We start from the raw sequence: 13,122 nt of genomic DNA, 5'->3' as shown, positions 1-13,122 counted from the left end.
ACCCATATAACACACCTCTTCCTAGGGAAAAGTACAGAACAAACTTAAGAAGAGTCAGCATGGGCTCCTTCCCCCCCATGCAGGAGCATGTTTTTACTCTCACTCTCTCTCCCCCCTCCAATCCTGGCAACAAGCAGCAGCAAAGGGACACAGTCAGCCAGGGGGCTGGTGGGCACCTGCCCCCTCAGGGCAGGAGATTTTTTTCTCCTCATGCACTCAGAGAAGGGAGTTGCCTGTCTCCCTCTCTCAGTCCTCCGCTCCCCCAGCCTGCACCAAGCACCAAACTTAGAAGCAGGCAGACAGCTGTGTGTATTTCCCCATTCACAAACAAACCCCCATCTTCCTCCCTCTGCCAGCAACCCCAACAAGCAAAAGCAGTAGGCCCATTCAAACATCCCATGAGTTCTCCCCTGCAGTGCCCACCTCCAACACTGAGCACTCACAGCCCAATCAGATCCACACTTTCCTGCGAGTAAGCCCCACTGACTCTATGGGACTTACTGCTGAGTAGACATGCTCTCCAGTGGCATTCAAACATCCCATGTTTTCTCCCTTGCAGTGCCCGCCCCCCAGCACACGCAAGCAGCACAAATAGACCCACAGTTTCCCGTCCCTTTCAGTGCCTACCCCCACCCCCCAAGCCAAACTCAAGCAGGACAAACAGACCCAGGACTTCTCACCCCTATCCGATGCCTGCAGCCTCCCCAACCTAATGGGGGGGGGGGTTGTTGATGGGCGGGGCTCCTGCTCTCCTGCTTAGTGCTTAGTGCTCTTAGTGCTGTTAGTGCCTTTTCCTGGCTGTCGCTGTGAAGAGCAGTCGCGTCGGCTGGAGAGGGCTCCGGCGTGTCTCCAGCAGGCCAAGTGCCCATTGGAGATGGAGGGCTCCCTGGAGGGCTGGATTGGGGCCCCCCGTGGGCTGCAAGTGGCCCGGGGGCTGGGGTTTGGGCAGCCCTGCTCTACACCAGCAATCGTCAACCTTTTTTCATCTCACAGTACACTGTCGAGACGCTAAAATTGTCAAGGCACACCATCGGTTTTTGGATAATTGGCAAGGCACACCATATTGCCAGCAAGGGGATTGCATCACCCTGTAGCCCTACTAATAAATGACCCTCCCCCAAACTCCTGTGGCACACCTGCACACCATTCGCAGCACACCGATGTGCTGTGACGCACTGCTTGAAAATCACTGTGCTACACTGTGATTCTCAAGAGGACTGGAGCCCTGAACAAAAGAATTCTTATTAGGGCTTGGGATATGTCACAACATTTTGTTGTCAGCCTTCCCCATCCCAGAATATTATTATTGATTTTATGTGGACCATCTATGTCCATGTCATTTGAATTTCAATCGAGCAAACTATAGAGCTGAGCTTTAGGGCGCAATCCTAACCAAATTTCTAGCACTGACATAGCTGTGCCAATGTGGCAAGCACTGCAACCAGCAGTGGGGAGGCAGTCAAGGGGGCCTCCTCAAGGTAAGGGCATGTTTGTTACCTTACCTTTGGGCTACATTGCAGCTAAGTTCGTGCTCGAAAGTTGGTTAGGATTGCGCCCTTAGTCATTTAAGGAAGACAAAGCTCCACGTCCAGAGGAAGAAATTCAGGAAGAAATGAAGACTATGAAACTCTGTTGTTGAATTTCCTGGCAGACCTGAAAAAAGCTTCCTTCACCTCCCTGTTCCTCAAACTGTATATAAGGGGGTTGAGCGTCGGAGTCAGGATGGTATAGAAAACAGAGAAGGTCTTGTGTAGCTCCTTCAGGGTTTCTGTTTCAGGGACAATATAGACAAGGATGATTGAGCCATAGAAAAGCGTGACAACGATGAGGTGGGAAGAGCAGGTGGAGAAGGCCTTCTGCTGGGCTGCCTTGGATTTAATTTGCACAATGGTGAGAATAATGAAGACATAGGAGGTCAGGGTTAGTACAAAAGGCGGCCCTGTTCCCATGATGCCTAGAATAAATGTGGCAGTCTTTACCAAATAGGTATTGCTACAGGAGAGGTTTGCCACTGGATAGACATCACAGAAGAAATGGTCAATGACGTTGGGTCCACAGAAGGTGAGCTCTAACAGAAAAGAGGTGATTATAGTGTTGGTCACCAGGCCGCTCACCCAAGATATGAATGCCAATCGTACACAGAGTTTAACACTCATGAGTGTTGTGTAGTGCAGAGGTTTGCAGATGGCCAAATAGCGATCGTAAGACATCATTGCAAGAAGGTAGCATTCAGTGGCTGCACAGAAACCAAAGAAATAGTATTGCGTGATACAGCCCGGAATGGATATGGATCGATCTCCTGTTAGGAAACTGACCAACATCCTGGGGAGGATGGTCGTGATGTAGCAGGTCTCCAAGCTGGACAAGTTCATGAGGAAGAAATACATGGGGGTGTGAAGATGGTGGTCAACCGCGACCAGGAAAACAATGGAGAGGTTGCCTGCAAGAGACAAAGTGTAGATGGCTAGAAACAATACAAAGAGGAGAATGCGCAGTTCAAGGAGGTCCCCAAATCCCAGAAGGATGAAAGTTGTAACACTGGACTGATTGTCCCCAGTTTCCAGTTGCTGATGAATATCAAAGGTGTTCTGAAAGACAATTTGAAAAGCATTAATGTGCAAAAGTAAGGCAAATTTCTCTTGCTTTCCTCCCCCCATGGTTGGGACTCATGTTAACAGGTATATAGGGCACAATCTGTGGGTCCATGTACGTGTTCTGAATGGGTAAAAACTACAGGGCTGGGGTACCATCAGAGGCTACAGGGCTAGGGTGCCATCAGAGGCTGACCTGATTAGGCACTAGCCAAGGTCCCATTCCTGAAAACTCTCAGTACCTGTAACAGTGGTAGCACCCAACATACTATGAGCAGGAGTGATCCATCCATTAGGTGAGGTGATGTGAGGTGCATCAGTGGCAGATTGTGGGGGGGCAGGAGAGTGGCAAATTTGGCCCTTCACTCTGAGCCACCTCCCTCCAGCCTGCCACAGTGTGAACCACATTGATCCACTTTCTGCCTGTTAAAAGCAAGCAGAAAGCAGTTCATCTCCTTCCTGCACTCCTCAGGCTGTTTCTTCAAACTCCTGCTATTATTTACAGGAACTGTGCTAACAAAGGAGCAGTGAACCTGAAGTAGCATTGCACAGCGTTCTGACTATGGTAAGGGAGCAGGTAAGGATGCCATGGATGGAAGGCCCACTGCAGGCTTTGTCCCAGGCCCCCAGGAATCTGGTGCCAGCAATGTCTTGGGGAACTGTGCCACAGGAAGTATTTCATATTTGAATACACTGTCACGTTCTTGTCACACTGAACAAGAAACATGAGCAAACAAACCTTAGAATGCATGGAAAATGATATACAGGTTGAGTATTCCTTGTCGGAAATGCTTGGGACCAGCAGTGCTTCGGATTTTGGATATTTTTCAGTTTTATATATACATAATGGGATATCTTGGGCATGGGACCCAAGTCTTATACACGCGTAAGTTGTTGGCATCCTTCAGTCTCAGAAGACTATGGTGTCACGCTCTGAATGGTGGTTCTGGAACAGAGTGTCCTCTCCAGTGCGCAAAGCCTGGGTAAAGTAGGTATGGAGGATAGGCTGTTACCCATGCAGCAAATCCCCCCTCTCCACGTCGCTGAAATGGTCCAATGGAAAGGCAGAGGCCAATACGGTTGGTTCCAGCGGCGTCGCAGGAGTTGCCAGAACGTGACTGTGTTCAGCCATGAACTGCCTCAGGGACTCCGGCTCCGGATTTTGCCTCGAGGTTGACTCCTGAAGCCTTTTCCATAACTGGATGTAGCCACAAGGCAGTGGAGGTTTGGGATCAGAGTTTTCCTTCTCTCAGATGAGCTGCCTTCCCTGGCTGACGAGTCCCATCTACCCGGTGGCTGTTTAGTCGCCTCTTACGACAAGTACAGCCAAACTGAGGGCCTATTCTTATCCCCAGCCCCCAGGGGAAGTAAGTACACGTAAGTACTTAACAGTAAAAAGTATGACATACCATAATAGAGTGGTATGTCGAATAATAATTAGTCTGATGAGCTCCTTGCCACAGGATGTGGAGGTGGCATCTGGCTGTTCTGCCAGATTCCCACTCCAAGCTCACTTAGGGAACTTATGCCCACTCTAAGCTAATTAGCTCCCCTTTCATCCAACAATGGCCCCAGTTCTCTACAGTAGCACTGCTAAACTCCACCACCAGGGTAGCTTGCCTGTTTAAACTGCAGGGACCCAGTTCCTAAGGCAGCAGTCCTTCCTAGTATAGCAGCACACCTCAGCTCTCCAGCTCTCCGCAGCCTGTTCAAATAGTCCGTTAATCAGTCCATTAGTCACAAAGTCAGTCAGAGTATCCAAGTCAAAGTCCAAAGTCAATAAGCCAAGTCACCATCCAAGGTCAGATTACAAGTCAGTCTCCTCTCCTACCTCCAACCTGCACTCCTTCTACAACCCACCATCCCTTCCTGCCTCAGGTGCTCCTTTTGCCTTCAAGTGGCTGCAGCTGTGCAGCACACTCTGCTGGATGCCCAAGCCTTATCCTTAAAGGGGCCACTGCTGACACCACATCTACCTCCTCGCCAGATCTTCTGCGATTCCAATACACTGGCTTGCATAAAGGTTTCCTCTGCACAGTTGTGTCCAACTGTAGGGGGCTGTGCTCATCTCCGTCTCAAAGCTGAAGGAGCCAGCATTGTCCAAAGACATCTTCTGTGGTCATGTGGCCAGCACGGCTAAACGCCAAAGCACAAAGAATGCTGTTGCCTTCCTAGGGTAACTTGCCAGAGTAAGCAGGGAAATGGTACTCATTTATCTATTTGCTTTACGTGCTTTTGAACTGCTAAGTTGGCAGGAGCTGAGGAAAGTAACAGAAACTCACCCTGTACCACAGCACCAGGGTCTCAAACTCCTGGGCTGCTGACCTTGCAGCTGACAGTCCAGTATCTTTAACCACTTTAACCAGCTGGCCGGCGCTGGGCTAGCGCCAGGGGGGTGCCCTGCTGCTGCTGCTTGGCAGTCTCATGGATTCCCGAGTCACAGCACAGTGAGTGGGGGTGGGGTGGGGGGCAGGAAGGAGGTATTCTGGGGAAGGGTGAGGCAGGAGGAGGTTGGAGAGAGGGTAGGGAGGAGGCTGCGATACAAGGACATCTGCAAGAGGGATCTGAAGGCCTTAGGGATGGACCTCAACAAGTGGGAAACCCTGGCCTCTGAGCGGCCCGCTTGGAGGCAGACTGTGCAGCATGGCCTTTCCCAGTTTGAAGAGACACTTGGCCAAGAGGCAAAGAAGGAAGGCCCATAGCCAGGGAGACAGACCAGGGACAGACTGCACTTGCTCCCGGTGTGGAAGGGATTGTCACTCCCGGATTGGCCTTTTCAGCCACACTAGACGCTGTGCCAGAACCACCTTTCAGAGCGCGATACCATAGTCTTTCGAGACTGAAGGTTGCCAATACAAGGGAGGAGGCGTATCATGGAGGCGTGAGGTTGGGGAGAGGGTGGGTAAGAGGCATGCCAGGGGGAGAGAGCAGGGAGGCAGAGAGGTGGGTCCATTGGAGCTCCGCTCCACCGGATCCTGTCTGTTCGTGTAGGGCTTGACACCCTTCACGAACACTTTTACCTTACCACCGACCTTTTGGTTGGTGGTAAACTGAGTAGCCCCATTGCGGGGCTGCTTCCCTTAGCCAGGAGAAGGGGACAAAAGTCCCCTTCTCCCAAGGTGTCACCCGCGGTAGCCCAAGGTGCGTAGAATTCAGCAGCAGTCGTTTTCGGTACCACCAAAGCTGCACACCCCGGGCAGCTAAGGATTGGACTGTCAGTCACCATGACTTGGCATCTAGTTTAGATGCCTTTAAAAGGGAACTGGACAAATTTCTGGTGGAAATGTCCATCACAGGTTACAAGCCATGATGGGTATGTGCAAACTTCTGATTTTAGAAGTAGGCTAATTCAGAATGCCAGATGCAAGAGTGTTAACAGGATGTAGATGTCTTGTGTGCTCCCTGAGGCATCTGGTGGGCTACTGTGAGATACATGAGGCCGGACTAGATGGGCCTTTGGCCTGATCCAGCAGGGCTCTTCTTATGTTCAGTGAAAAAGAAATGTGTTCAAGGGAACTAAGCAGCACAGTAGCATCACCAAAATACCTGTACCAGATGTTAAATAGTGCCAACAGCAAACCACAAGTTTTGGATTTGGAGCTATTTTGGATTTTAGAATTGCAGCTAAGGGATACTCAACGTATCATGGAGGACAATAAGCAGGAAGCTTTCTGGTTCTCTGGGTAAACAGTATATTTTCTTTTTCATGGGAGCGAACATGCATAACACTATAGAATTGTGAGATCATTCAGACCAAAGGCCCAGCTGATTAACTGGGCAGAACTGCATATTTTACTGCATAGTAGACTTTAGCTACTTTTCCTCTGCTGCAAATTCATGAACAATAGCTATGTGAAACCTCCTTGTTCAGAGGTAGTATACCTCAGATACCAATTGCTTGGGTTAAGCAACAGCAAAGCTATTGTTTTCCTATCTTGGTGGTGGACTTCCAGTGGAATCTTGTTGGCCACTCTGGGGGAACAGGGTGCTCTATAAGATGGCCTTTGGCCTCATCCAGCAGACCTGTTACATTCTTTCTTCCCGTTTCCTTCACTCAACTACATATATAAAGTTCTCCCTACAAAACAAAAACTAGCACATCAGTGAGAGAATGGGGCATTCTCAATGAACTCAATGGGGCATTCCTTTGTAGATATGCACAGATTTGCACTGTAAGTCAAGATTTAAGGAAGATCAAAGTCTGGAATCTGAAAACAATTTTCACATTAACAATATGCAGATACTGTATTTATTTTGTTTTTTATTTCCTTTCTACTTCCAAGTTCCAGGAAGCAGACTGGAAGGAGGCAAACAAATGGAAATGGTGTGATATAGGATTAGGGACTAGTAGCTTGGGGTTGAGACAAGAAACTGTGCTCAAGACCAATGACTCATGACCCAGCCTGCTACTGCTGCTGGCACCTAGGGTTGCCAACCCTCTACTATTGACCTGGAGTCTCCAGAAATCAGCACCAATCTCCATGAAACTACTGATAGCAAATGTGGAGATTTTAAGAGGGGTTTCTCTTTGACATCAAACTGTGTTGAGAAAAAAAAAATATTCAGGAATAATGTCAGTGAGAGTTGGCAACACTGCTGGCATCTTCAATATTGTTTTTTCCTACTATTGCACATTGATTTCACATGAATAATGTGCTAGATGCTGTACAAAACACAGCAGGATCAAGTCCCTGTGAGTTGGGAATCTACAGCAGGCAAAAAAGGGGGGAGGGGGAACAGAGAAATTTAACAATCAGTAGAGATGATGAAGTGGCTCATGCAAAACAAGGAGGAATTCTTTTAAAAGAAATAAGGCATAAGGTTACAGCAGCTTGCTAACAGACTAGAGCAGTGGTTCTCAAACTGAGGGTTGGGACCCACTCAGTGGGTTGCGAACCAATTTCAGATGGGTTCCCATTCATTTCAATATTTTATTTTTAATATATTAGACTTGATGCTACTGCATTTGGGGACATGTTATAAATATGTACTTTTAACAGGCTACTATGTACATGCTTTTAAAAATGATAGTAAATGGGACTTACTCCTGGGTAAGTGTGGGTAGAATTACAGCCTAGGGTTGTTAATTTTCCTACTTGATGATGTCACTTCTAGTGGGTCCTGACAGATTCTCATTCTGCTAAAAGGTTGAGAACCAGTGGACTAGAGAGAGAGAAGCTCTTCCAAGGAGCTGCTTTTCCAAGGGAGAATACAGAAGAGAAGCAAAAGAGGGACAACCAGATTTTCTAAAAAAAATCATCTGCTTCCTTTAGTGCTGCAGTTTACTCAGAAAGTGGGTTGGGGTGTATATGGACTATTTAAAAATCTCATGAAATATCTTCTGCTGAATACATTGAATTGAATGAAATGTTAATAAGATAAATGCATAAATATTTACCTCTAAGATGATCACATCGCTAGGTAGATACTCTGATGTGTTCCATTCGTGTTCCATTCCAAAGGCACAAGTTTTTCCTCTATGAATCAGCTGTTGCTTTCAGATCAAAATTTTGGAGCTTTCCTGAACCTTGCATTCATTCAGTAGCCATGTATAAATAGTCCTTTTGTACGCACGCTTATTTAAATGTCCACAAGATCAAGGGAAAGTTGGAAGAAGCGCTTCTAAGACTCATTATAGGTCATTATTAATAATAATGATCTCCATTTGTTTTTGGATTGAAAGCATCAACCACACAGAGTGCTTGAAACTGAGGCTCAGAAAAAAAAGTACAGTAGCTCACCAAGAATCACAGCTCTTTGGACAAAACATACCCAGAGCTAGAGTTCTCCAAATTAATTTTCTCCACATTTTTCATTAAAAATATATATACAAGATAACATTGGATTCATAATAATGAATAATGAAGAATTATTATTCATCGTGATAATGATAACAAAATGGCAAGTGCATCCTGAAATTAGAATGAGCATTTCAAAGTAACATAAAAGATGGCTATCTAGAATCAAATTCATCACATCTGTTCCTGGTTGTTCTGCACTCCCATTTTTTTTTATTAATCTGAGCATCTGCATCACTTGCTAAACCCAAGTGCTCTGGTCAGACAATCGAAATAAGTCCACGATTTATTTTCGTGGACTTGAAAATAAATTCTGAAAAGCAACTAATGTTGGGGGAGGGGGGAAACCGCCCAGTTGCATTTTATAAATGAGAGATCAGGTATGTTGCTGTCCTGCCTTAATGAGGAGCTCCCTTCATAATTAGACTTCAGCATTACTTGTGCTAAAATGCCAAAGTCGAGATGAAGATGCCAAGAATTCTGGGAGCTCTGCCAAGCATTTTTATTATAGCTATTTTGTAACAGTGAGACAGACAAGAGAAAAAGTTCTTCAACAGGAAAAGTTAAAAGGTAAAACTGAAGAGAAAGTCAGGGCTGCATACTCTGGTAAGAGACCCAAGTGGCCCAGACATGGTGGTCTTTCAAACATCTAATTAGGGACTTTTTATTCCAGCAGGCACTTGTTTTATAAACAGTCATTCTTGTGGCCCAATCCTATGCACCACTAATGGTCTACATAGTCTATGCTGTGAGTGGGGGGGGGGGCTGGGGGGGCAAAAACACAGCCCAGGAGATGTAAGAAAAAATCTTTTTTACTTACCTATATATGGGCCTCTAGTGGGTCTCCTTGGTTCTATGCCAGCTAGCTGGCATAAGTTCAAGGAGACTTGTGGTGGTTTGGGGCAGGAAAAGAGGGATAGGATTTTGGCATGTGCACCTGCAAGGAAGGGGGCAAGGAGGCAAAATCCCCCAGGCCTGTGCTTCCAGGAGACCTGAGCAATGACAAAACAAACAATACAGTATGAAACAAATTTATTGCAAAATAAATTTGGGTACTTCAATCTCAGCCTACCTAGGGCTACTTTTCCACTACAGCTTTAATCCACTTTCAATGCACTTCTGTTACCCAATGCATTATGTAAAGGGTTGCTCTAACAGGTCTCAGATTCCTTAACAAACTACAGTCCGTCCGTCCCCCACCAGAAGGCACTGCGGGAATAGAAGTGTACTGAAAGAGGATTAAAGCTGTAGCAGAAATGCATCCAAGGCCTTCTCCATAAGCACCAGTATGTATTAGTACAGGGGGGAGGGGCATATCCACAGATCCTATATCTGCAGATTCACTAATCTACAGATGTGGAGGCCCCCTCCACCCACCCACCCCCCGCACCCTTTGGAGGCGAGGGGAGCAGCCAGCCTGCAGGATGCAATGTTTCACTGTTATTCCATCTCTGCTGCTTCAATTTTGGAATATGAAGTGTAGTTTTAGCCTACCTGAATTGTATACAGCTTATGTTAATTTGCTCTTATTTTTAAGTTTACTTCTAGTTTTGATTTTATTCCAATTTTAGGATAATAATTTGTAGTTTTAATCTACCTCAGTGTTTTTCAAACTGTGGGTCGGGACCCACCTTGTGAGCCAATTTCAGGTGAGTCCCCATTCATTTCAATATTTTATTTTTAATATATTAGACTTGATAGTATGTCACTGCATTTGGGGAAATGTTACAGACCTGAACTTTTAACAAGCTATGTATATTCTTTTAACAATGATGGGACTTACTCCTGGGTAAATAGGACTTACTAATGGGTAAGTTTGGGTAGGATTGCAGTCTTGGATTGTGAAAAATTTTCCTGCTTGATGATGTCACTTCTGGTCATGACATCACTTCTGGTGGGTCCCAACAGGTTCTCATTCTAAAAAGTGGGTCCCGGTGCTAAATGTGTGAGAACCACTGATCTATCTGAATTGTCGTTAATGTAGCTGATTATGTAGTGACAGTATTGTTTTTGTTCTACGTTGGTCTATGATCGTAATAAAAATTTGATTGATTGATTCACTGTGTCAGTGGCCCTGCCCTGTGCAGCTGGTCAAGGATAGGATTGGACCATTAGTCACTAGACTACTAATCCAAGATTTGGCCACTAATCGCGTATAGAGTATGCTATTCCTAAGGGTTGTTTTGTACAGAGTTGTTCCATTCTGGAAATCCCGTTGATTGGATTTCAATCCTAGCAGTTTTGCCCAAAATGGATGAGAGATTCACCAAACAGGCCTTTTGTTTTCCAGTTGTTGGCCTTACAGCTTACCATGAATGCAATAGAATTTGTTGGTGTAACACCATTATTTTTCATAATGGGGATGGGGGGGGCTTGCCTGCAGAATGTCCCCTCGCCTGTTTAAATTGCGTTGAAAAGATGCACCAGACCTTCCCTTGGAGCTGCCTCTCAAGGCCAACATTTTTTCCCAGCACATCCCAAATGTTGTGTCATACCAGACCATTCAGAGAAAAAAAATATGACCACATTTTTTGCCCCCAGAACACCCCAGAACTAAGCAATGTAAGAGCATGCTGGGAGGTAGAAAGAAAGAAAGAAAGAAAGAAAGAAAGAAAGAAAGAAAGAAAGAAAGAAAGAAAGAAAGAAAGAAAGAAAGAAAGAAAGAAAGAAAGAAAAGCTGAATGCTTCAGGAAGCATCAGATGTGATGTGATATGATGCAGAAAGGAAACTCAACATGGGCTACAAAAGGGCAGAAGAAGGTGACTATTTTTTTACGACAATCCAATCCTATGCTGCCCTGGTGCAGTGGGGCAGCAAGGTTGCTGCTGTATCCAGCGCAGCTTAGAGCAGGCTGGAGGTCTTGGGGTAAGGTGATATTTTTCCCCCTTACCCCAAACAACACCTCAGCTTCCCCTATGGGGCTATTTGGATCTGTGCAGCTATTTAGCTGGCACAAGTCCAAGTAGCCTCATGTAAGGGGAGGGTGATTTAAAGCACCCAAAGACCTGGGGGAGGTACATGAACCCTTCCATTTTGCCCAATGCTTTTAATCCCTATTGTCTATACCCCTCCCCACAAGTCCTCAGTCAGGCTCCAGTGCAGAAAATAAACATGGCTAGAGAGAGGCTGCAGAAGGAAAAGAGGTGGGAAGGGGAGGATTCAAGAGCTCACCTCCTATGTGCCCCTTTGCATCACAGATGTGATCAGGATAGACCCACGTACAAAAACAGGTCTGTTCCTGTCATGTGCAGCCCATGTCAAGAAGCCCACAGCCAAATGGATTCCAGAGCAAGAGGCTGAGCAGCGTAATCATGACCACTTCTTAAGCAACAAGGTGCTGCGGAAACGTAGCATTAATCAGGAGAATCCATTAGATATTTGATTTTCTCTGTAAATCGCTTTGTGAACTTTTTGTTGAAAAGCGGTATATAAATACTGTTGTTGTTGTTGTTGTTGTTGTTGTTGTTGAATCTCCAGCCTGTGCACCGGCTTGCAGACAGACACTCAGAGCCAAAAGGATAAAGGAAACAGAGATGGGACAACTTGATGTGAAGTTCCCACATTCCCATGGCAGTCGTGCTTACACACATGGCATTGTGCCATGCCAATCAGGAAATGGATAAGGTGCAAAAGAGAGCGACTAAGATGTTTATGGGGCTGGGGCACCTTCCTTATGAGGAAAGGCTACAGCGTTTGGGCCTCTTCAGCCTAGAAAAGAGGCGCCTGAGGGGGGACATGATTGAGACATACAAAATTATGCAGGGGATGGACAGAGTGGATAGGGAGATGCTCTTTACACTCTCACATAATACCAGAACCAGGGGACATCCACTAAAATTGAGTGTTGGGCGGGTTAGGACAGACAAAAGAAAATATTTCTTTACTCAGCATGTGGTTGGTCTGTGGAACTCTTTGCCACAGGATGTGGTGATGGCATCTGGCCTGGACGCCTTTAAAAGGGGATTGGACAAGTTTCTGGAGGAAAAATCCATTACGGGTTACAAGCCATGATGTGTATGTGCAACCTCCTGATTTTAGAAGTTGGCTATGTCAGAATGCCAATGCAAGGGAGGGCACCAGGATGCAGGTCTCTTGTTATCTGGTGTGCTCCCTGGGGCATTTGGTGGGCTGCTGTGAGATACAGGAAGCTGGACTAGATGGGCCTATGGCCTGATCCAGTGGGGCTGTTCTTATGTTCTTATGTTCTTAAGGCTACCAAGCCCAGAAGGGAGGAAAGGATAACACACAAGTCTGCTCTAATGATCCGGCCCCCTCCCAATCCGATCTACCCATTCCACCCTCCCTACCCAGAAACGCTCCCTTCCCACCTCCGTTGTACCCTCCTGCCACCTGACATGACTCTTGCCTTTGCCAGAAGCCACTGGTCAAGATACAGAACCAGCAGGGTGGTGCAGGCCTCCATGCATTTGTGACACCTTCGGCCAGAGTGGTAGCCACTGTGCCAGTGAAGAGGCATGTTTGGATTGTGCTGTGAATGGTACAACATTTCACACTGTAAGCATTTGAAGACCTTGTCAAATGTCCTTTGAGTATGGAGTCTCTCCTGCTTACAGAATGCTATGAGCTAGCCCTGCTCCTGCCATGCTCCTAGCCTCATTTTCCTGATGGAGAGCTTTGTTTGCAGCAACATGCCCTCTCCATGGGGACAGCAGAGGGCATGACTCGGAGCATGGCACCATCAGAGGCAGGGCTTACCAGATACATGGCATCC

General features: G+C 46.4%; 1 protein-coding gene across 1 annotated transcript; it reads right to left on the bottom strand.

Moving 5' to 3' along the window:
- Positions 1–1,619: 1,619 nt before the first annotated feature.
- LOC136652368 (olfactory receptor 2AP1-like) lies at positions 1,620–2,657 on the bottom strand. The gene has a single exon (XM_066629304.1). It carries the CDS (start codon positions 2,655–2,657, stop codon positions 1,620–1,622), a length of 1,038 nt encoding a protein of 345 aa, XP_066485401.1.
- Between the last annotated feature and the right edge of the window lie 10,465 nt (positions 2,658–13,122).

Source organism: Tiliqua scincoides, chromosome 5, assembly GCF_035046505.1.
Source record: "Tiliqua scincoides isolate rTilSci1 chromosome 5, rTilSci1.hap2, whole genome shotgun sequence".
Classification (NCBI taxonomy): Eukaryota; Metazoa; Chordata; class Lepidosauria; order Squamata; family Scincidae; genus Tiliqua; species Tiliqua scincoides.
The sequence above is the reverse complement of the archived record's forward strand: the minus strand, read 5'-3'. Positions and strand labels throughout refer to the sequence as shown.